This window comes from Pseudorasbora parva, chromosome 20 (assembly GCF_024679245.1).
Source record: "Pseudorasbora parva isolate DD20220531a chromosome 20, ASM2467924v1, whole genome shotgun sequence".
Classification (NCBI taxonomy): Eukaryota; Metazoa; Chordata; class Actinopteri; order Cypriniformes; family Gobionidae; genus Pseudorasbora; species Pseudorasbora parva.
Window position 1 is genome coordinate 28,302,698 of NC_090191.1, and position 25,904 is coordinate 28,328,601.

At 37.2% G+C, this 25,904-nt stretch overlaps 1 protein-coding gene across 1 annotated transcript; it reads left to right on the top strand.

Annotated features, from left to right (window-relative positions):
• The first annotated feature begins 1,139 nt into the window (after positions 1-1,139).
• Positions 1,140-24,163, top strand: plxnc1 (plexin C1). Its single transcript, XM_067428115.1, has 31 exons — positions 1,140-2,120; positions 2,286-2,411; positions 2,532-2,666; positions 2,784-2,884; positions 2,994-3,102; positions 3,200-3,359; positions 3,468-3,579; positions 4,423-4,516; positions 4,691-4,729; positions 5,124-5,257; positions 5,351-5,530; positions 9,221-9,329; positions 10,019-10,186; positions 10,375-10,527; positions 10,629-10,740; positions 10,822-10,923; positions 11,306-11,409; positions 11,510-11,551; positions 11,648-11,772; positions 12,771-12,969; positions 13,076-13,222; positions 16,180-16,348; positions 16,538-16,638; positions 18,097-18,172; positions 19,514-19,548; positions 20,029-20,124; positions 22,529-22,692; positions 22,792-22,942; positions 23,013-23,153; positions 23,238-23,312; positions 23,628-24,163. Exons 1-31 carry the CDS (start codon positions 1,215-1,217, stop codon positions 23,730-23,732), a joined length of 4,470 nt encoding a protein of 1,489 aa, XP_067284216.1. The 5' UTR covers positions 1,140-1,214; the 3' UTR covers positions 23,733-24,163.
• Positions 24,164-25,904: the final 1,741 nt, after the last annotated feature.

Below are 25,904 nucleotides of genomic sequence, written 5' to 3' on the forward strand. Positions count from 1 at the left end.
CATAAGTGTGCTGCACCATTCCTGTTGGATCCAATATAGAAGAAACAGCATTGTGTTTAAATCTCAATATGTCTGCAAATCCAGCATCGACTTGAGACTTGTTTAGAAACGATTCTGCAGTGAAATGAAGCGAACACAGGTGTAATGTCTTCCCCACGTGAGCTGGAACTTCATTACAAATACATTTCAACCACTCATTCCTAATATTAGGATCCGAAGGAAGTTTATGCAGTGACTGTTCTTCCGCAACCAGGAATAGCGCAATATCTTGCTATCTTCTTCGGCATGTTTATTGCTGCTGGCTAGAGCAATCCTAACAGCTCCATGAGTCGGTGGGCGGGGCTACTGAATTAGACGTGCTGTAGAGGCGGTGTTTCGCAACAGATGATGTCAAGATGCGCACACTAGTCTGTGTGTGTTCATGTATATGGTTTATGAGGACACAAATGTGTATAATGACATGGATATTACAACGTAAACATGGTTTATGATATCTGGGGGTGGGGGGTTGCGTGCATGTGTGTGTGTGTGCATGAGTGTGTGTGTGTGTGCGTGCGTGTGAGAGAGATTGTGTGTAAGTGGGAGAGTTGCTACAAGAGTGAGTTTAGGCTTATTTCCAGCCTATTTTGGGGTTATTTTAAGCAATCTATATAGTAATTTTTAAACAATAGTTTGGTAATAAAACTGCCCAAACATTCAACTAAAAAAAAAACTAAATCGCTGGGTTTGTCCTTTTTCAACCCAACCTGGGTTGTTTTTATTCAAGCATTCTATTCTATTCTATTCTATTCTATTCTATTCTATTCTATTCTATTCTATTCTATTCTATTCTATTCTATTCTATTCTAAATATGAAGCTGTTTCACACCACAAGGGTGCAGCAGTAGCCAAGGGATTGCAAAACCAAACCGCAAAATTAATATTAAAAATAAAATCTGCTGTCAATCAAATTAATTTAATAGAGTACATTTTCCTGTCTCGTATTCGTATTTTTTGTAGGATCGTGAAAAATGTTTAATCATGAAATGGTATAACTTACAAAACATAAATGTCGCAATCACGGCTACAGATTTGTTGGTGTGTTGCGCGGAAGTGTCTGGCATCTTCAGAGCAGCTGCTTTCACTTCCATCCACTTCACCAGTGGACGCATCTGAACGCAGTTGAGCGCTGTGGTAAAGTCTCTAAACTTAAACCACTCGCTCAGATATGCAAGATGAGAGGATACTTACTTGGATTACTTGTAGACCTACTTCTGAAACATTGCATTTGTGGTGATGTGGTGAACTTTGATGGAGACATCAAGGACTTTGTAGTTGGTAAAAGTAAGTTTTTCGTTCTTACTGACCATCGACTTCATCAGATGAGACTCGATCTTTCTGAGGAGCAGAGGAAGGACATCACTAATGCTACTCATCAAAATACAGTCAACATTCTGGTGCCTTTTGATGACAACGACACCCTGATAACCTGTGGGACCTTTAGAGATGGATACTGTGAAGTTCTTGACCTCAGTAACATTACAAAGAGTATTTACTATGAAAGTGGTATATCTGTAGGACCGACCCAGAATGAGAAATCTGTTGCGTTCATAACAGGTACAGGTAACCGTAGGTACCTTTTGGTTGGGAAAAAGGACAATGCTGGAAAACCTCCGTATCGTGTTGTTTACTTGTGGAACACTTTACAGTCTCAGTTCGGTGGGATTTTTAACAACATAGAAGACGGGGCAGACGCCTTCATCCAGAGCAACGTTAGAGATGTGGAGTTTGTTGATGGATTCCAGAGAGTTTCTTCCTCAGAGTTGTATTTATTTCTCAACGCAAAGACTGACACGGAGAGGAAAGTGCACGTCTTATGGATGGACAACTCTAAAAGAAAAAAGAAAGATATCTTCAAATCCCTTCAGGCTGTAACGATACAGTGCTGCAGTGATAAAGCTCGTCCAGTGCTCGTCGCCTCCACCGTTATTCCCTCAGTGAGCGCCGTTATTTGGGCAGGTGTGTTCAGTGCGCAGGACCAGCAGGATCCGGAGACCACCGCGCTGGCTCTGTACGACATCAGTACAGTTAAAGGCAAAGTGAAGGATTTCTGCGCTCCTGGTGAAAAATGTGATTCTGAGGTTGGAAAATCAACAATTCATGTCCACAATATACATGCTTTTTACAAATGTTAAGTACTTTTATTGATTTGAGTATAATATCCGTAGTATAATATATGATATGTTGCATGACAACCTAATTTCACTATTAACTAAAGTCTGACCATTTTTATTTTTGTGTTATAGAGTGGCAGTAAACTTCAGCCGCTGTCTGTGGTGTTCAAGTACAGCTCAATGTCATCAGTGGCAGCAGTTAGAAGTGGATCCTGGATTGTGCTGTTCATAGGAACCAGTGATGGTCAACTGATAAAGGTGTCCTTTACCACTCTAGTTTTCAGTTGTATATTCCTGACCCCCGTTTAATTTGTTTTTTACCTCTGTATTTAAAACACTACAATCACAATGTATGATTTGTATCTCTTGTGTTTCTAGCTGGTTTTGGATGAGAAATTCACAACAGGCTGTCCAATAGTGCTGTACAAATCTGATGATGAACGAGCATTGCTTCCCAGAATGCACTTTGATCCATTAGATTTCAAACATATCTACATTGCTCTGGGGAAAGAGGTGAGGCTTATAAATGTGCAATTAACAAACAAACTATTCGCAGTATGTCAGATACTCAATTTGTGTGTCACACTGAATCGTCATACCTGTCTCTTTCTGTTCACAATGTCCATCTAGCTCAGAAAAGTTTCTGTGGTTCAGTGTGCAAAATACAGCTCTCTGAAAGACTGCAGAGCTGCCCTGGATCCTCTCTGCGGCTGGTGTGTGAACACAAAGAGGTCAGCTTGCCTTTATCACACATGAGCACATGAGTGTGTTAACTCCTTATGATACTTGTGCAAACACATCTGTATGTCATATATCGGTTGATGCTGTTTTTTAATCTAGATGTTCTACTCAAGATGAATGCTCAAATACTTCATGGGTGTCCATCCCAAAAGACTCTCTTCAGACGCAGCTGATTTCATTTCAGATGACAGAGAAATCTTCTAGAAAGGTAGACATTGTTGTCTAAATGTAATTTGCTTATTATTTATCATTTATAATTTATTTAAAAGACTGCTTTTTACCAACCATTACCCTCTCCCACATAGATTACGTTACATCTTGCCTTGAGTCTGGAGAGCACAGGAAGTCCCGCCTTCTCATGTTCCTTCACCACAGGAAGTGGGAATCTGTGTGACGGGTCTGACCTGACTGCAGATTTCCCAAAATGCTCCTGTAGATTTCCTGATGAGCTGCTGTCTACCAAAGGTTGGTTTTCTTTCTGTCAAGTTGTCTATGTGTTATTATTATACAGCACATTTATGTAGTCAGAATATATTTTTTATAATCATAAACCTTTGTTAATAATCTTTTCAGGTTTAAAAGTCTCTGCTACGGTTACTGTTGAGGATCAGAAGATCACAGAGACGCTGACGCTGAGGAACTGCTCCAGTATCACAGACAATTCACCAAATGCTTCTTATACACAGTGAGAAAATGAAATGCAGTGTGAAAAATGTCATAGTTTAGAAATTATAATAGATATTAAAGGATTAAGTCACCCAAAAAAATTTATTCTGTCATTAATTACTCACCCTAATATCGTTCCCAACCTGTAAGACCTCCGTTCATCTTCAGAACTCAATTGAAGATATCTCTGATGTTTTGAGAGCTCTCAGTTATTTAATTAACACTTTCAAGGCCCAGAAAGGGAGTAAAAACATAGTTGAAATGTTCCATGTGTCTTTTATGAAGCGACAAGAATACTTTTTATGCACAAAAACAAACAAAAACAACTCATTTTTTTATAATATCCAACAATTTTTTTTTAGCCTATGGCACACTCTTATGCTGTTGACATAATGTAAACTTCCAGAACTCTGGCTTACCATTGGTTGATCCTGTTCATGTGAGCACCACGACACATACACACGAGTTGTTCATTCTGTACTACACTAAACTACAACTATACTACAACAACAGAGTCTGATACAGGCTAGAAGAAATTGTTGAACAAAGTCGTTATTTTTGTTCATTTTTCGCACACACAAAGTACCCGTCACTTCATAAAATGAAGGTTGAAACAGAGTCGACAGAGATGAACTATTTTAACAATTTATTTACTACCTTTCTGGGTCTTGAAAATGTAAATTAAATAGCTGTCTATGGAGAGGTGAGCGAGCTATTGGATTTCATTGAAAATATCTTCATTTGTGTTCTGAAGAACTAAGGTCTTACAGGTTTGGAATGACATGAGGGTGAGTATTTAATGATAGAACGTTCATTTTTGGGTGAGCTAACCCTTTAACACATCATATTTGCATGTATTAAGGTGTGTGCAGTGTATCTCATCAGGGTGTCAGTGGTTCTCTTCCTCTCAGAGTTGTGATTGGACACATGGACCTGGGCAACAGTTACTCATACAGGTGAGACATAATGTATTCAATCTAATGCTTCATTACTGTAAATGCGTAATGGGAAATAGTGTAACCTTTATAAAGATTCACAATTATATTAATTAATTGTTGATAGCTGAAATATCTTTGCATTGTCTGAAGAAAACTATGAAAGTAAATTCTCTCTCTTTCTTTACTTTTTAGGATGCATGTAAAGATCTATTCTCTGACATGGACTACAGAGTAAGTGTTACTGATTATGTACCCAACTTCACCGAATAGGGATGTTGTTTTTCAGTATGTTCCTATTTCAAATGAATATGATTTTACAAGAGTTATTATTAGTGTTTTTTCTTTTTCTTTTTCTTAGGAACAATTTGCTTTTTTTAACAACTTATTTTATAGCAACAGTTGTTTTCTTGTACATCATATCAGCAGAAAACAATCTGTCACAATCATCATGCTTTTTAAATTATGTAAACATTTATAATTTATTATTATCTAAATATCTATTTTTTATTATAAAAGTTACTTTTAACCTCTGTTGTTCATTAAAACTGCTGTGGTTATATTGAGTGGATGTTTTTTTTCTTCCTTTTATGGCCTTTTTCTACGTGTAACTCTTTGTGTCCTGTAGAAGCCAAAGATTCTCTCTCTGGAGCCCAACAAAGTTTCTTTCCACGGCAGAAACAATGTTTTACTGAGAGGAAGAAACCTGGAATCTGTCACGAAAATCCATTTTCAAGGGGATATGGACTGTATTTCTAAAGAGTGAGACTGTTTTTGTGTGTTTTAGTATTTTGCTGAATGTGTGTAGATGGAGATAAATTATACTGTATATCTGGGCATGAATGTTTCCTTCAGATCTCCAGTGTTTGATCGCTCCAGTGACACTTTAAGGTTCCACATTCCTCCCAGTGGAACTAAAGGAACAGTGAAAGTGTGTGTTGTCACGTTTGACAACCGTTGTCATGGTAACATCACCATCACCTACAGTTCCCAGCCCAGCTGTACAGGAATACAGCCCAACGTCTCCTGGAGCAGGTAAGAGCATTTCAGACCACTGGCAGATCAGCTTCCCTATCCCATCAGTGCCTTGAGATTTAAAAATGAATGCCCATGGTAATCTAATGGCATTTTAATCATTAAATATGCAAGAATGCTGTTTATATGGAAAATTATGGTTTGCAAAGTAATACTCTTTTGAGATACAGTTAGAACTGTTAGAAATCTTAGAGCTGCGGTTTACTCTTAAACTAGTCTTTTTTAAACTGTTAGAGATTTAAAGAGCAACCTGCTTGCTGACAGCAAGGCCATTCTTAAAGGAGAACTCCAGGGAATTTTTATGTTAATCTTGATCGTTATATCTTTGTGAGTACAGTCTAATATATATATATATATATATATATATATATATATATATATATATATATATATATATATATATATATATATATATATATATATATATATATATATATATATATATATAAACGGATTGGTGCTTGCAACACAGAGTTCCCTTTCAGTCGGTCATGTTCGATGTACGTCTCCGTTCCCTTCTTCAGGGAACAAGGGTTACATACTAGGGCTGGGATAAACGATTATTTTTTAAACGATTAATCTATCGATTATTTTTTCGATGCATCGATTAATCTAATAATTAATTTTTCCTGTCCGATTCGGTTACGATTCGATTCGATTACCGATTATCTCCCCATTAATTGCCTAATAGCAATTTATACATGTTGATTTAATTATCTGAATGAAAAAATGAATTCCTTAACATTTCAATATATGTTTATTGCTCTTAAAATTCCAAAGTAAGACTATACAAGAGCAATGCATTCAATAAAACCTTGAAAACATAAAGTAGGCTACACACACACACACACACACACACACACACACACACACACACACACACACACACACACACACACACACACACACACACACACACACACACACACACACACACACACACAACACACACACAAATAAATAAGTATTAACCTACAACAAAGAAACATATTATACGATTTTTCTATGTATGCAACTCAGCCTACAGGCTATGCCCATCGATTAAATATCAACAAGTTGGTTAATCAAATCCAGGGACACACTGCAAGCATGAGCGTCTCGGTTGCGTGGCGTGTCCGTTTTTGTTTCGGCTCCCATGTTAACAGGTTGGAGTTTGCACACTGCCTGTGACGCGCGGAAAACGCGTGCATGCTGGAAATAGAAGAGCGCCTATTTTTCACGTGTGTTGGGAGCGTCTCCATGCAAAATAGAATAGGAAAAGATGTTTATATATCATTTTGACACGAATACATATTAAAATTACATTTTCATGTTTGAAAGTCTGTAGGTTTACATAAATGCAGATATAGGCCTAATTGTAATAATAAAAAACGTCAATTATCGATTTTGAAATATTGCAACTGTCAATACAGAACGAAATATTCTGTAGCCTATTTTGCCGTCAATACCATAGATATGTGGCTACTCCCGACGTTGTCTGTGCTGTATCAGTAGGCTATTTATGTTTAACATTAGGAATAGGACTTCCCTCCGCATCAATAGCAGCAGCAGCGCCGCGTCAGACACGCTTCTAGTGTGCAAAGGCAGAGAAAACGCCACGCAGCCCCGTGGCTGACCCGCAACAGAAACGCCACGCGCATCCGCGGCATGACAGTGAAAAAAGTTACATGTAGAGTGCATAATGGGCGCCAATATTCCGTTTAAAACCGGAATAGTCCTGGGATGAAACTGCTCACTTAGAGGATGGATACCCTCGGACACATCAGCGCGATTAGACATTGAACATTTTAAATTTAAAACAGCTTATTATGTAGGTAGCCAATGTGCCCGATGCTTTCACTTGATGCAAACGTTTGTTTTTGTGATTAAAATACATCAAATATTACCAAAACATCTGTCTTCCTGTGTGCAGAAATTTGTTTATGTAGCCGTGACAACAAAACGCGTGCGCGCATGCCTGTGATGCTCCGTGCGCACCACGCGCCAACCCCATAGACTGTGGCCAACCAGCAAGCCTTGCACATCTGAAGGTCTGAGGAGCCACTGGTGTTGCTACCATAGATATACATAATAAATAATATACTTAATTACATAATATACTTTATTATGTACATCTATGGTTGCTACTACTCTCCGGCGCCGCCATCTTTATTTTGAGTCTGACGAATCGACGCGCATATTTTGCGTCGACGTATTTTTTGCGTCGACGTCATCGATGACGTCGATGCGTTGTCCCAGCCCTATTACATACGTAACCGAGACGTTCCCTTTCAGTCGGTCACGTTCGACGTACGTTGGAACTGAACCGACGAATTGGGATCTGAACTCAATTCGTCGGTTCAGTTCCGACGTACGTCTCCGTTCCCTTCTTCAGGGAACGAGGGTTACATACGTAACCGAGACGTTGTTACAGTTAATGCCCAGAGCTCCCACTCAGCTAAAATGGCAGTTATGGGGGCATAAACGTAAAGAGTGTCGTTGTGCCTCTTAACAGACACAAAAGGCAATTAAAATATCTGTCCAACATGAACAGGCCATGTTTAAATTCACCTAAATTGTGTTTTAGACGGCTCGCTGCAGTCTCGCGCTGAAGTCTTGTGGGAAGTTGCGTGTTCAGTAAAGTGTGATGATTTTATTACTGCACATCTTTCCTCAAACCGTGTGTGCCCAAATATAAGGATAAATAAAGTTTACATTAACTCCACAGTGGTTGCATGGCATTTTTCTTCAACCAGCCCCGCTGTGTTGTGTCTGTGTAAGTGTGTTGTGTCATCCTTGTCAAAGTGTTCGCTGCAAATTTTCACATTCTGTTGCCACAATTCGGAAAGGCACAAACGTGAGCCATTTCTTCTTCTCTTGTTAGCCGATCAGTCGAACCAGTTCACCAAATTGGACTGAATTGTTCTAAACGGTTCCCGTCTCAAATCAGCGCTGATCCCACAAGTTACTGTAGTTACTCACTTTCTGACATGAGTGAAAGTCCCTCCGACTAGAAATAAACGAATGTCTTGAATTACATGTTGTAACTCCAACCGTTCACTGAACTGAGACATGTTTTGCTGAGAGATCTGATGAACTCACAAGCAGCTGATATTGAGCATGCACGTGTAACCGAATTTACAGCGGTTCTCGGATCAGCAGTTCAGAATCGAAAACCGTTTCTCTCGGACACGTTCGATACTGAGAACCGACGAGCCGATGAGCAGAGCTTCGTTACACACAATACACTCCTCCCAACTGGACAATTTGCCTTTTTGTACGGCTACAACTGAGTTCCCACGGGACTTATGCACGAGACTGCAGCAAGCCGTCTAAAACACAATTTAGGTGAATTTAAACAATGGCTAAGTGGCTAAATGCATCTCGTTGTCATGTAAGGGCCCTGTTCATGTTGGACAGATATTTGAATTGCATTTTGTGTCTGTTAAGAGGCACAAAGACACTCTTTACGTTTATGCCCCCATAACTGCTGTTTTAGCTGAGTGGGAGCTCTGGGAATTAACTGTAACAGCTCTGTGTTGCAAGCACCAATCCGGTTCATTTTTTCTTCTTCTATAGACTGTACTCACAAAGGTATAACAATCAAGATTAACTTAAAAATTCCGCGGAGCTCTCCTTTAATATTTTGTATTACTGGCTGAAATGGTTAATATCTCTATAATTTCTCTATAATAATATGTATTCATTCAGTGGCGGAAGGAAGATTCATGTTCAGGGAAGCAATATGGAAACTGTGGAATCAGTTATTGTCCGTCCCTCTAATAAAGAGCTTCAAACACAATACAGCAGAAACTCAGGGGTAAGACAAGTGTGTTTATTACTCCTGCAGTAACTCACAGTACTTTATCTGATACACAGAGCTCAGCTATTTATTACTTCAATGAGTCAGAATGTTTCCCTTTTTTAGTGTTTGGTCACTTTTTCAACCATGCTGAATAAAAGTATACATTTATTAATAAATATAATATATATACACCGATCAGGTGTAGCAATATGACCACTGACAGGTGAAGTAAATAACACTGATTATCTTTTCATCACGACACCTGTTAATGGGTGGGATATATTAAGCTGCAAGTGAACATTTTGTCCAGCGACAGAGTCATGGGCGGCCAAGGCTCATTGATGCACGTGGGGAGGGAAGGCTGGCAAAGGGCGAAGGCTGCAGAAGCTTGCATACAGACGAGCTATACTGTAGCTCAAACATATATACACAAATAAAATATAAAAGCTATACATGCATATGTGTGTATTTATATATTCATAATAATCATACACAATACATAATATATTATGTAATAAATAAATATTGTAGAATTTTACGACGTAATATTTTATTTTTATTATTTCTTGTCCGTTAGTACCCATAACATGAAATTAATTATTAGTTTGTGTTGTCAGCTCATGTAATTTTTCTGTTTTATAGCTGAAACAGAGCTTAATGTGCCACATGTGTGAATCATATCTTTATTGTCTCTCTTTTCTCAGGACGTGTGGTTTTATTCCCCCCGTTATGATAGCAGTGGTAATTTAAGCTTGTCATTGAAAGTTGGAAACTTCACTGTAGATTGTGGGAATTTGTCTTACCTGCTTGATCCAGAATTCACTGAATTCACCACCTTACAGTTGGCCAACGATCTACTGGTGAACATTAAGGTGAGTTTAGTAATTATAGTGAGTTCAAGATTAATGTACAGTCTGCATGTTTTGGCATGCATGCCTATTTTTACCAGGTCCTGGTCTTAAAACCTCTCAGAAAATATTATTGTGAGCAGTCATTGTTTTTGCACATCAGCATGTGAAATTCACAATCTCCACACCATCCGGCACTGTCTTTTTCTCAGAAAAAGGAAGACAAGTTGAATTTGAGTATCAGTGAGGTGAATGTGATGGGTTATCAGGGAGATCGGCAGTATCAGTGTGTTTTGGAGAAGAATGCGTCCAATGCCATTATCTGTAAGATTATAGGAGCCATCACACCAGTGGACACACTTCTTGTGAGTCTAAATATTAAATAAATATGTATTTATGCAACATTTCTTGTAATTAATTACTGACCCTTGCATATCATTTTTTTTTATTTTACTATAATTTTCAGATAAATGTTGGGAATTTTTCTAAAAACCTTGAGACTCTAAAGACTCAAAGTGGTAAATGGTACTTATACATCCTTGTCGCGTTGATTCTGCTCGTAATTCTAGGTGCTGTTGGTAAGTAAAGTAAGATTTACGACACATATTTGAACAGTACTTTTGCAGGGATTAAAAATGTGGTTTTGCTCATCTGTCTAGCTGGAACTGTTGTTTACCGTAAGAGCCAGAGACGAATGAATGAGAGAATGAACGCACAACTGGAAATGCTGGAAAGCGACATCAGAAGGGATATACGACAAGGTCAGTCATTTTTGAAGTGCTGATCTTGATTGTTGTGTGGTCTTTGCAAAGGCATCTGTCACTGTTACTATTGCTCTTATGAAATCCAAAATACTTAAACTTTGGAACATATCTCATCCTGCACCTTTGTGATACACAAATTATATGAATTAGATAAAACATAAAACATTTGCGAATGAATCACTGTTTCCATTCCATGTGTTCAAGAGAACAAAATATCATAGCAACACCTTAGCAATCAAGTGGCGCATATGCAAACTCCAATTATACAGTATGTTTTGCTGAAAACATAAAATGTTAAACCCTTCAATGCTCATATTGTTGTCATATTGTTGTCTAGTTGTGTGAGATTACATTATGCAATTATGTTTGTTTTTGACAGGCTTTGTTGACTTGCAAACAGAAAAATCGGACTTGATTGATAATGTTGGAGCGATACCGTTCCTGGATTACAAGCACTTTGCCTCTAAAATCTTCTTTCCTGAGGTTTAAGAGCGCTATCACTTTTTAATTCATATTTAGGCTTAATTGTATAGATTTACCATATGTTCTTGTATGTTTAATATACATTTTCTCATTTCTCCAGGCTGGTACTCTGGCAGCAGTTATGATTAAAGACATTGGGCAGGTAAGATGCTGCTCTATCTTTAGCAGTATATAACGTATAAACATATCACACTGTAAAAATAGATGTTTTAACTATTACTCATCTTTTTGTGGTCAGGAATCCGAGCAGACAACTGTTGATGAAAAATGTCAGGCTTTTGCTGCGCTGATCAGAGATAGACAGTTTCTCAGCTGTTTTGTGCATGCATTAGAGGAACAGAAAAACTTCAGCATAAAAGACAAGTGAGTCGAAGATGCGTTGACATTTTTGAACACATTCTAACCTCTGTTTAAATATGACTTGATAAACTTGGTCACATGCCTTTATAGCTGTTTTGGGGCCCTGATTTGGTTTCCGTTTTTTCGAGGTGTAAACAGAGATAATATTTTGTAGCATTATAAGAACAGCACTTCTGTCTTCGCGTTCGTGAGAGAACTCAGAAGTGTCTAAAGTGTTTAAAATGAACCATCCTCTTATCCAGATCACATCAGAATATATCTGTTTTAACCAAAAACTGTCAGCAGAGTTTTGTCTCATTTCCAAAAATAGTAACACTGTATTTTGGCGGCTACTCAAACTTGAATTATCTAAAAATCTTCTCTGAGCCTCAGAGGTTGGAAGCCAGGCAAAAGCAGGAAGCATTAGATGAAGTTATGATGATTACATTTTTTTAATAATCTTAGTTGCATATGTTTCAATGCATATACTTTGTTGGACCACCACGAATCCACCAAGTGTTATATCAAATAGCTTCACAACATCTCATAAAACCTTGAAATGGAGACATTGCATCTTATCTCTTATTTGGGAGGACAAATATTCCATTAAACCCACATGATCATAAGATTAAACAGCACTGGCAAGCATCACAAGAGTGAGGAGAATCATAAGTAATAGAAAATAGAAAAAAAACAATATAAATGATCAAAAGATACATGATATATAAATAATGCACAACACAAATGTATGGTTGCTCTCTTGAAACACACACAGGTTGCTCCTGAAACAACTCAAATTGGATCCTGAGGTTATCATACTGTCGAGATTAGAGCAGAGGTTGATCTTTAATTATAAAAGGATGTGTGACAGAGGCACAACAGCCAGTTATACTGCAGCTGATCTCTTTTAATCTTTCTCTCTGCCTGACCTTTTAGCCACTCGTCTTGTTCTATTCATTATACCTTTGTGTTTTTGTTCCTCTCTTTATATACCTCTTTCTGTTCCTCTCTTTCTCTCTCAGATGTACAGTGGCGTCTCTGTTGACTCTGGCCCTCCATGGAGACCTGCATTATCTCACAGCGGTAATGGAGGACCTTCTGCAGAGTCTGATGGACCAGTCCAGCAATGCAAATCCAAAGCTTCTCCTGCGCCGCACAGAGTCCATCGTGGAGAAGCTTCTTACCAACTGGATGTCCATCTGTCTGTACGGCTTTCTCAGGGTCTGTCCATACATCCAGTTTATCGTGGATTTATAAAGCGCATGTTCTCTTACACTACTCATGTGTACTCACATGCTTATATACAAAATGTGTGTTTCCTCCATAGGAATCAGTAGGGCAGTCTCTCTTCCTGTTGGTGTCAGCTCTGACTCAGCAGATTTCTAAAGGGCCGGTGGATTCAGTGACGGAGAAAGCTCTGTACACCCTTAGCGAGGACTGGCTTCTCTGCCAAACACAGGACTTTGAGGCCCTGGTCAGTATTTTCTTCTTTTAGTGTATTTTTATGCAAATGAGGAACTGTTCACAAAATGAAACAGTTATGGAAAGCATTAACTTCAAAAATAGCCACATAGACGTTTTAGTAGTTCCCCCTTTTAATTAGTTAAAATATTTCCCTTCCCAAATTATATATTATATAGACTACCGTTCAAAAGTTTTAATTATCACTTAATCTCCACCGAGGTGGAATTGATTTTAGATATGTTGCACATTTTAAACCTCATCAAATTTGGTCATCAACTTTGCTCACCAAGACACGCTTTAACTTCCTGTGACTTTTCTTCATTGCACAACATTTCTTGCTCAAGTGCTTAGGGCATCATTTTTGACTGTTGTGTTGCTTTCCTACATGCATACTTCTTACGCTTTATATTAATAGTTTATTGCAGGGCATAGAGATTTAATTACAGCAGGCATTTCATGACCTGTGATTTTCATATTGGCTGGGGTTGGATGGTTGTTGTCTAGCTACTCATAAACATTTGAATAAGCAAAAACAAAAAGAGGAAATAGTAATGACTGTGTGTGGACAGAATCATGTGACCAGGACATCTTCCCCCAAAAATCACCAGCAGCTTTTCATGGTTAGGCTTCTGAGACCATTGAGCTTCTGCATTTTACCTTGCGCAAAGGATATCCATTTTGCAAGCCTTCCTCTAAAAAAAAAAACAGACTGTACCTGTATTGCCAAGCAAGTAACTGGCATTTTCCTTAAAGGTACATATTTGTGTCAGAATTCATTGTTTGAAAATGTATTCTACCCCTTTATTACAGTGGAAATTACAGTGAACAAAAAAAAGAAGTCTTTAAAGAAAAAGTCATCATAGCCGGGAATCTTATGCAACAGTGTGTTTTTTAACAGGTCCTAAAAAGGTCATGCCATTCAAAGTAATTTCTTTTTGGTTGATACAGCATTTTTTTCTCAATGAAATAAATTAGATAAAATAAATTAAAGGGGTGGTAAAACAAATTCTTTCGAAGGCTTGATTGTGTTTGTGGGATGCACTGTAACATCTGTTCATGCTTCGTTTAAAAAAAAAAGTCATTATTTTGTATATATTTTACCTTTATTCTACACTGCTCTGTCCCTCCTTGTAAAAACAGTCTGATGACTGATGGTTTCCAGAATCTATGAAGCCACTCCCTCAAAAGTACGCAATGGGCTCAGATTGGTTAGCTGGCCCAGTGTATTGTGATTTGATAACCAGCTAGTGCATGTTTTTTCAGAAACCCCTTACCTTTACTGGTAGTCTGTAAAGACTGTGTATCTATAGTGGTCGCTACTGAATGGCACCGTTGCTTTGGTATTTTTAGAACGATTATAGCCAAATATCTGTCGCAAGAACTATTAACCCACAACGAACACTAAACATTGGCTTTACTATAGTAGCCAAATCAAACACAGAAGCATGCTTAGCATGACTGTAGATAAACAACCATGTAGATAAACAATACATTAAAGCTCTAATCAAAGAATAATTTGCACTAATTCAAAGTTTGCTGTTAAGATTTTAAATAAGTTAGGTGTTTGTCGGATAACGTTAACAAAATGTTTTGCAGAGCCAAACTGCGTTGTCATTTGGTTCCTTCCTTGCTACAACGTACAATTAACAATACAAACTATTACAGAAAAACACATAGACGACTCACAGGTTGTGGGCCGTAAACAGCTTCTGTTTTTAAAGTTGGAACTGCTCCATCCTTCAGGACAAGCCGTTGTGTGAATCCTGCATTGAACTCGCGAAGATTGTGGAAGCTTTCCTCCGTAAAATGTGCAGCACAGAGAGTGAGATTTGGGTAATAATTGTGAGGGACCGAGTTGAAAATAAATTGATTTGACCATTGATCCCTAACTCCCCCGTCCCTAGGAAGGCTGAACAAAGTGGACTGGCAATCTGGATGAAAATAACAGTGTTTTGTCGGCATTGGGGCAACAACACTCCAGCCTACTAACTATACCACAACACCTCTTCTCCACAGCAATAAAAAATGGCCTTGTCCCCCTTATTTAATATTATCGGAGGAGGGGTTTATGTAAATATTGGGGTTAGTGATGTCAAGCTACCCTGGAGGAATGTCTATAGTCCCTACCGGCCTTTGTTGTAGTCCTTAGAAATTGTTTTTTTTCCCAAAGCAAATATCTCCCTTTGCTTTAAACTTTAAACATTGTAACTTTGCACATGTTGTTTATGCTCAAACAGAAACATTACACACTAGCTAAAGTCAGAAAAGTGAAATTGTGTTTTACCACCCCTTTAATAAATAAATATAGCCTGGACGCCAGGGCAGCTCGGGCAGTTCGGTCTGGACTTGATCCATAGAGGAGTAATTATACCTGAACAGAAACTGTTCGGAACAATGAAATTGTCAGGCTGGGCTTTAAATTATAATGATGGACAGATGATGAACAGTAACGTTATCATCCAAGTCATCAAAAGAGCTTGGTTGAATTCGTCAGATGACGTCATTCTAAATAAATATATATAAATAGCTGTTTCCATAGTCATTGATTAAGTTATGCAGGTGTTTTTTAACATTAACAATCTCTCTGTTTGTATATAAGCCCTCAGTTCATTCTGTTCTTTGTTCCGTGTCGTCAGCGTTTGTGCTAAATAATTGTTACTCTAATTCTCCTGTGTTCTCTTTGATTATTCATTTTTTACTATTTTTGACATTTTTGACTTCTCCTTGGTTGTGTGCTTCCTTTATACAACCACACGTGTAATATTAATAATATACATTCATTCTCGCTTTAACATTGTGAAAAATCAAGGGAACATATATGATTTCGTTTTTTTAGCACTTTGGATGTTTGTCCTCTAAATAGTTTCCTTTTCTATTTGTTATCATTAAAAGAAGAATATTTATGTGCACATTTATAATGGATATTTAGCCATTAAATTGTTTTGTTTGTGCTTTCTACCCCTGTAGAAACTGAAGGTGGTGTTTGCTGTGGGGACTGGAGGAGAAGTCAGTGAACCCTTAGAGGTCAACACACTGTCCTGTGACACAATACAGCAGGTCAAGGAGAAAATCTTACAGACCTTCCAGCGCAAGTTTGGTTTCCCCTATACACAGCAGTTCAGGGATATAGAAATCGGTTAGTAGGCTCCATGTTTATTACTATTTCAGTGTTGATTATCATATTTCATTAACTTCCTTAGGCTTTAAGCTGATTTGGCCTATTTGTTTAGTTGATGATGAACAAACTGTTGTTTCAGTTGCCAGTCACACTACCCGCAGAACTAATTCCTGTTTGATGCCTCTGTTTTTTGTTGTGCACTCACAGAATATGAGAAGGAAGGAACGTTTCTGAAGCTACAGGAAGTCGATGAGACCTCAGAGATTCGAGGGCATGTTACCATGTTGAACACTCTAAAACATTATCAGGTGAGTGCACGAGAACAAAAAATAGTGTTAACATAATTTTTGAGAAGTGTACTATATTCTAAACTGAATAAATCCCATATAACTATATTGAAGATGGGACCTGAGACATATCTGGAGACCAGAACATCATAAAGAAGTTGTTTTTCATTCTTCGCTTAGGGGTAAAAAGAAGCCTGACATCGCCCACTGTTGGGAGTGACGTGTAGATATGTGCTGCTTGCTTTTCTCTCAATATCAAATTAAACGCTCAACAACAATGGCAACAGTGTGAAAACAGCAGTTCAGAAAGCATCAGATCATATGGATGTAGATGTTTGTAAAAGCTCAGCAATTCGGCACTCCAGTCAATTTATTTATATATAACTTTTTACAGCATATTGCTTTAAAGCTGAAGATTTACATTATTAAGCATGAAAAAACATGTTCAGTGAACTTTCAGTTAGAATTAGAACTTCTACTATAAAATAGCTCTCCAGTGTTCATGTTTTTACCTCTGGACGTCTGACCTTGACCGACTGAACTGAAGAAATTGAACCGAAGATTTCCACGTCAAAGAAGGCGGAGCCTCAGCGCACAACTACCTTTTACATAGTGCCAAGAGTCACTAGATTTTTAACATTTTCTGGAATGTTTCAAACTCAACAAACAAACTTCAAACAAACTATGTTAATGGTCGAAATAACATCACGCCATTTCTTTCTGCAATTTCGCTTCAAGTATAGAGGCCTTTAAGGTGTTGGGCACTTTTAATCTTAGGCTGTTAAAGGTGCACTGTGTAAATTTTAACGGCATCTAGCGGTGAGGTTATCGAAGCTACGGTGGCTGACACAGGAGAAAAATGTCATCTGAGAGATCGGAGAGTGACTAGCGCTCTGTAGAACATTTTGTCCGCTACTGTAGAATCATGACCGTGCAAAATGGCGATTTCATTGTAAGGCCACCTGAGGTGTTACATAGATAGAAATGGCTCATTCTAAGGTAATAAAAACATAACGGTTTATTATGTAAGGTCTTTGAACACCACTGAAAACATAGTTTATTATATTGCTTCTAATGTCGACAGATCCTGATAAATACTACACGCTGCACCTTTAAGGAACCACTGAACACCCAAGCAACCCCTAGCAATGCCCTCTTAACCACCCCACAAAAAAACAGAACCTACATAACGTTCTTTGGAAAATGTAAAAATCTAGACAGCTAAAGAATTTCCCTATAGAACAATTTCAAGATGAAAGACCACAAAAGACGTTTGTTTCGTACAGTATTTTTATGTTCTCAAGAGTGGCTGTTGGCTTTATTCTAGGTGTTTGAAATTGACCTTTAACTCACAAATCTTGTATCACAAGACCAAATAATCCCAGATTAAGCTAAACTGTTGTGTAAACCCATATTGACTACACAGTAGTTTTTCTGAGATTTTCAGAGTTTGTGCTTTTAAATATGTTTTCCATTCAGGTTGGGGATGGAGCGTGCATTAAAGTGATCACAACACGAGTACAAGCCCCTCTGAAGTCTCAGGCCAGTGTAAAGGGTAAGTCACATCTGTTTGAATCATACCCCATCTCAAGTGAAGCAATGTACAATGAATTGCTGTTCCTCACAATAAATACATTTAGGCTGTTTGCCTTCTGAGGGTAATCTTTACATGCCTGGTTGACAGCTCATATTATAAGTTCTCTACCACCAGCTCACCACAGTACTGTAGCTTTGCAAACACCCCACCCCAATCTGCAAAAACATCAGTAGATTACGCATTCACAAAATATTCTGAAATATTTTTTTTTCTTTAAAACCAGCCATGTAACACTATCACATCAGCTGGGAGAAGATCAATTAAAGGGATAGTTCAGCCCCTTTAATGACAATTCTACCATCATTTACTTACCCCCATCTCTTTCAAAACACACAGGACTTTCTTTCTTCCTTGTAAAACAAAAAATGAATTGTATCTGAATATCCTAACTTTATTTTGTCCATACAATGAAAGGGAATGGTGAACACAGCTATCAAAGAAAGATTTTCAGAGCCTGAATAGTGACATGAATTTCAATGTGTTCCTCACATATGCTTTCATATAACATCAGAAGACTTATGAATATGGTGCATTTTATGGTGCTTTTGGTGCCACTTTCATTATATGGAAGAGAGCAGTGTCAATAGTCTATAAAAGTCTGTTTTTGTTTTGGGTTTGGAATAACTCGAGGATGAGTATATTACCATGTTGGGGAGAACTCTCTCTTCAAAAGAGATCTGACTATGAGCTGTAAACTGCTCAGACAACATCTTATCTGTGAGTCTTGTCACAATGAGGCATAAGATTTAAATATGGCCTTGGGTACAGGAAGTGGTGCTATCAATGTCTTCGCTGTCTCAGTGTTTTTATACCACGTCCTTCGTCTCTTTTATTGACAGCATGCTATTTCTGATAGTGCTTTATAATAACTTTCATTAAGTCTCTGAGAAGCATTGTATACGCTTAACAGATCAGTAATTGCTCTATATTCAAATGTGAATATAAATGAATCAATGACAATTCCGTTTGAACATATAGCAATGATCAGGTCATCATCATATGATGTAATAATGTTTTAAAAAATATATAAATCACGGTCCAACATTTTGATTTGGCTGCATGAACAGATTTGTCTGTTTGTTGCAACTTTAGTCTTTGTGTGCATCTGCAATGTGCAGGTTTGGGTGTTGACATGTGGGAATTTCTAGTTCTCATTTAAACCCACTGTGACCACCACACCAGAGGTTAAATAATGCACAACTTCCCTCTGTGTAAAGCAGGTTATACATAAATGTTAGGACAAAACCAGCTTGACATTGCTTATTTAGTTACTCATTATCATGGTGTTTTGTTGCACAGATGAGGAGAACTTCTCTATCAAGTACTTCCATATGGTGAGTAGCCATTCATACTTCTGTATAATGTCTGTTTTGTTGTGTCCTTCTCTATGGACTGACACACCTAACGATATGTGAAGTAATGACTGTGTTGTTTTTCCATGCACGAGTCATTGTCGAGGGTTCATGAGTTATATGAGTTATATGTTCATGAGTTGGCATCGCTATGACAGTAAAATGACAGACTGCAGTAAAGCGAGCGTTGGTATGTGATACTTTCGGTTTTGCCATCGTCTTCCTGTTCAAAGGAGAGGAAGTGTTTTAATAGAATCTGAACAAATTAGAATCAATATGCAGTTCTCAATGCAGTTTATATTGTTCAAAGAGACACCAAGCATGTTGTCTCTTCTTATAATTAAAGACATAATAGCTTAAACGTTTATATTATAGAGACTGTCGGAACACATAAGAAAACATTGTAGTATGCATAGACAATTTCAACAAAATCTAGTAACCTGGACATTTTGGTTGGTCTAGGTTGATCCAGATATCGACACAGACCTGAGCAAACATCCAGAGAAAAAAACAGTAAAATTCAAAGAGATGTACCTCACCAAGCTGCTTTCCACCAAGGTGAGAATATTTTAATTGTATATTGTATAGTTAGATGTTTAGACAGATGGGCAAATGAACAGACAGAGATATAGATACAGTTAGATGCACAGTTGTGGTCTGAATGATTGGCACCCCTGGGAAATATGATCAAAGAGGGCTGCAAAAATGATTTTGAATGGTTTAACCTTTTGATCTTTCATTCAAAAAATGCGCAAAAATCGAAACCTACATTCAAAAGAATTGAAAGTGTGGGGAAACTCACATTATGAAATAAATGTTTTTCTCCCAAACACGTTGAATACAATTATTGATATTTACATGTTTTAGCACACCTGGGTGACTAGGAACATGAAATTGTCTTGCCATGAATTAAGTATAAAGTATGTATATACATGTATAAGTATAAAGTGCATATATATGTATATACATGTATAAGTATAAAGTATAAATATGAGGAAACACAAAAAACAAATTCCAAAACTAGAGTTAAACCAAAGAATATACAGTAGTTCTAATTTGCAGCAAAAGATTGCTGAGCTTCACAAAATAGAAAATGACTGTGAGAAAATAGCTAAAGCATTGGAAATTCCCATGTCCACCAAAAAAGCAATGGCAAAGCTTTTTTTTTTTTCAGCAAATAATTTTCTTTTTATGAATCTGACTGGAAGAGGGTGTCTATATCGTCCTAATGCACGATTAGGAGGATAGTTTGAGTGGCCAAAGACTCTCCAAGGATCACAGATGGAGAATTGCAGAGATTAGTTGAGTCTTAAGGTCAGAAAGCCTATCAAAAACCCCTACATCACCAATAGTGACGGCCGGTGCTAAAAAAATGCTGAATGTATTCAATATTGCCCATATTGAAGGCTATGAAAACAAACGTAACGTGAATGCTATGTAATAGCCCTATTATGTGCAAAAAATCACATTACATTCTAACATTGTAACATTACAATCTGAAAACAAAATCATGCACAATTATTAATTTAACATGTTAAATTCACTAAACTAATAAATAAATAAATAAATAAAAACAAAAAGCACAGCCTAATTATTAGGTTTTGGTTACCCTACAATAGTGACTTTACAGTTACTGCTAGAATTAAAATACACTTACTTAAAGGTTTGAATTTGTACATATGACACATTTATGTTCACCAACAACAAAATATTTGACCAAAATGTATATTTTAGTCAGAATGACTGTGCTCTTTGCACTTTGTCTGTGTGGCACGCATGCTCAAGGCGGCGCTCATTCAAGTTTGTGCTTGCGACAGCAAAATGTAAATATTTGTTTGACTTTCTAACATTTACAAATGGAGAATATGTCTGTGAAATGTAACGTATGAACATGGGTAGGTAAGTGTATGTATGATGACGAAAGCACGTTAGTGCTAGCCCTCCCAGAACCAATAGAGAATGCATTGCAGTGCCTGTAGTCCTGCCCGGAAAAAAAGAAGAAGGAAAAAAAAGAACAGTCTGGCCGATTCTTGGCCATCCAGGGGCAGAACAGTCTATAATAGTGACAACAATCGTAACTCTTTGGTTAAGTTTGACTGTAAATTTTTTTCCCTTTCGCACTTTGGTGAAGCGTTGCCCCATTGACCTAATGAGAAAACCGCCTCTGATCACCACGTGTTGTTTTCAAGGGTTTCAAGAAAAATCCTCCTCACTCATCCAAAAACAAACTCCAGCATATTCAGTTAATTGATTCATTAATATTCAGTCAAAAGGGACCGGATTATATGGTCAGATTTAACTAAAAAAATAGCTTTTTTATAGCACACCCACCAGATGGGTTTGGTGCAAACAGGGATAAAAAGTACCCATGTACGGTTAAATATACATCTGGATGTTTAATGTTGTAGGCCTATTTTTTTGTTGGAGGTCCTGGACATCTTGTTCAGATACATGGTATCATGGATTCAAGCAAATACGGACAGATGAAAATCCAAAGCAAACATCAAAATCAACACAAAAATGTGTCACTGAGCACAAAATGTATCTCCCAGTCCCCAAACATGAGTGGGGTGAACTGAAATGGAGAAGCACCAGCATGGATCTGTGAATCTGAAGGATCTTGAGAGATTCTGTAAGGAGGAATGATCTCTGATATCTTGTCAGGTGTTCGATTTTTGCAAAGTTTATGAATGAATATTTACCAGGGTGCCAATAATTCTGACCATAACTGTACATGCACATGGATGGACCAGACATATTTGGCCGAAAACAGCTTATAACTCTATTAAATTGTTTTTTTTTTTTAAATGTAAAAATGCTGAAAATTTTCTCCGATGGTAGGTTTGTGTGTAGTGTTATGATAAAATATACAGTTTGTACAGTATAAAAAACATTATGTCTATGGAATGTCCCCATAAAACGTGTGTGTTTGTGTGAAATATGTTCTGGATGTGTCCATCAGGTAGCAGTCCATTCTTTTGTCGAGTCCCTTTTCAAGAGTATCTGGGGATTGCCAAACAACCGGGCCCCATTGGCTGTCAAGTACTTTTTCGACTTCCTGGATGCACAAGCAGAGAGAAAAAAAATCTCAGATCCAGATGTTCTCCACATCTGGAAAACCAACAGGTGCTGGATTGAAGTACACTTTGCATAGCTATACCAATAGTAGCTCACTATCAAATACCTCAAATAATGTAATGACTTGTATATGTTATATGCTATCAGCCTTCCGCTTCGTTTCTGGGTGAATATCCTGAAGAACCCGGACTTTGTGTTCAGTGACATGGAAAAGACGCCTCACCTGGATGGCTGTCTGTCCGTCATCGCTCAGGCTTTCATGGACTCCTTCTCACTAGCCGAGCAACACCTAGACAAGGTAGCCACTAAAACCTCACATGGAAATACTGTGAATATCACAGAGATTAATGATTCTTATTCTCTTACAGCATTCTCCAACCAATAAGCTACTCTATGCCAAAGATATCCCTCAGTACAAACAGGAAGTGAAGTCGTACTACAAGTTAGTGAAGGACCAGCCTACTATAAGCAGCGACGAGCTGAAAATGTTTTTTGAAGATGAGTCAAAGGTACAATTTGTCAAAAGCTATCTAGAGATTTAATGAAGCATCTTGATGAAAATATGGTTAAAATTTTTAATTTCCCTTCATCAGAAACATCAAAATGAGTTCAATGAATCTGCAGCTCTGCGTGAACTCTACAAATACATGGCCCGCTACTTCAGTGAGGTACGAATCCTGTGTTTTCATCGATCATATACTCTTTCGTGCATTCGTGGCAGTTTCACAGAACAGTTTCAGAGAATTTTCAGGCATTTCGAAGCCACAGAAATTCTATAAAGGAAACCCATTTTGCCACTTTAATGAAATGTGACAACACTTTCACATCCTGTTTTAGTCCAGGATGTTCAAAAGCTGTTTTGAAAGGTTACTTGATACAGTATGTTCCCCTAGAAGTCATTTGACAGTTGGGTGGTCACAATTTTGGAATGATTAAAGAATCAGATTGTTTTTCTTTTTCTTGTCAATGCTCGGTTTCTACAGGTTTCTCAGAAACTGGAACAGACAGATGCCCCCGCTAGGCTGAAAGAGGAAATGCACAAAGTAAAGGAGCTTTTTGACAGCATGAAACGAGGAGGCTGGAGCTGAAACTCCAGATCTTGTTATTCAAATGGGAATTTACACCGTTTGTTTTAAACTTTGGTCATTAAACTAGCGACTGGAGACTGCATCGTCATCAGCCATGTAATAGGAAAGACAGATTCACTTCTGTATATTGGACACTGTAAGAACCAAGTGAATGTAATGTATATTGATGAACTAGAGTTTTAGAGAAGATTATCATATGAGTTTATATTGGACTAACACTGAGCTGTCTATACAATGTATCTCAGCCGTATGTCTTTGTAATGCAAAGCAATGCAAAACTTGATGATTGATATGGTTTTTCTGCTTACAGTATGTATTTTTTTACTACAAGATCTGCCTCTGATGCATTAATCTGCCAGGTCAAGCATTTGGGGGCATTTTGCTGTCCTGGTCTGCACTATACTAATAAAATGTATGTAGTTTTATGTAAAGAGATGTTACATGCACATGTCTGTGATCACTGTTAATCTGCGTTCTTTTGTCGCCCTCTATTGGTCACATTAGTTATTATGTTAAGTTTATTTATGAATTAATGAAAATTACCCCATGATTTACTCACCCTCAAGCTAGGCGTATAGGACATTATGCTCAATACAATCTGAGTTTTATAAAAAAAAATTCCAGCTTATCCAAGCATTACAATAGCAGTAACCATTAAAAGTGCTCCACACGTCTCGGGGGTTAATAAAAGCTTTCTGAAGCACATATGGAATTTAAATACGGAAGGTGGCCTGGAGGAAACTAGATATTTTACTTTATTAAGTTTTCAATATGGATATTTTTCTTACACAAACTCATCGATTTGCTTCAGAAGGACTTTATTAACTCCCCCGGAGCCGTGTGGAGCACATTTGTGATGGATGGATGCATTTTTTTTAGCTTCCCTGTTACTGCTATTATAATGCTTGGATATGTGTTTTTATTTTTTTAAATATTTTTTACATGTAACTCTGTTTTCGTCTAAAAGAAGAATGTCATTACATAGGAAGACTTGAGGGTGAGTTAAGAATCATTTTCATTTTTGGACGAACTATCCCTTTAAGGGGCAGAATTTAACTTGCATTAAACGAAATGGACCAATACACTGTAAAAAAATATTTAGAAAAAAAGTTACCTGGTTGCCTTAAAATTTTGAGTTAATACAATGAACATTTTTTGAGATTCAACAACCTTTATTAGAATATTATTAAAAGATTTTGTAAGCATATTGGGTAATTGTGTGTGTTTTATTTATGATGATGCAGTGAAACATGCCAAATTGTGCTATTTTCATTATTTATCAATTTTTTTATGTGGTTCAGATACAATAATATTTCGAGTTTCTATTTATTAAACAAATTTCTTTCACTGTATCAACTCCAATTTTTAATTTCAATAAACTCAACATTTTAAGGCAACCAGGTTACTTACTTTTTTAAGTTAAACCAACAAAAGCCAACATTTTTTTTTTACAGTGTAAGCGGGTCAGTAAGCCCCTTACGTTTGAGTACAAGTTCGGTACTAGTCTATATGTTGTTGTTTTTTTTTTGTTTTTTTCCCAGAGCATAACATTTGTATTTATTAAATACTGAACAATATAATATGTAGAAATTATTCAATTATTTTCGGGGTGACGTTTGCCTGTCATAATGTCTAATGTTAGATTTACTATTTGCCCATTTCTGTTGAAGTATGGCTTTTCCAATCAATAATAAATAAATAAATTATAACTGCCGTAGCTTGCTCAGTGTTTATTCCATATGAAAAATAGAACATAAAAAAATATCTAAAATATTAAAGAAGAAAGAATTCACAGGTTTTATATGAAACGTAGGCTATCCAATGTATCAATATTCAGGACAAGGTTTATCATGCTGTCCTAATGAGCAATGCCAACACATATACAGTAGGCTATGAATAAGTTTAAAAGAAATCTCTTTGACCTTTATTAATATATATTTTTATTAGGCTAAACTTAAAAGAAACAAAGTCAATGTGGTTATGCTAAACATTATGCAAATATAAAGGACTCGCATATAGAAACAGTTTTAATTGCTTAGTCTTGAAATATATTTAAATTTCTTTTTTAATATATCTTTGCTAAAGGTTTACTATAGCCTACTTACATTTATATATGACATTTAGCCAAAAATTACATTTATAATATAGGCTAGTATAGCTAGCCTATTCTTT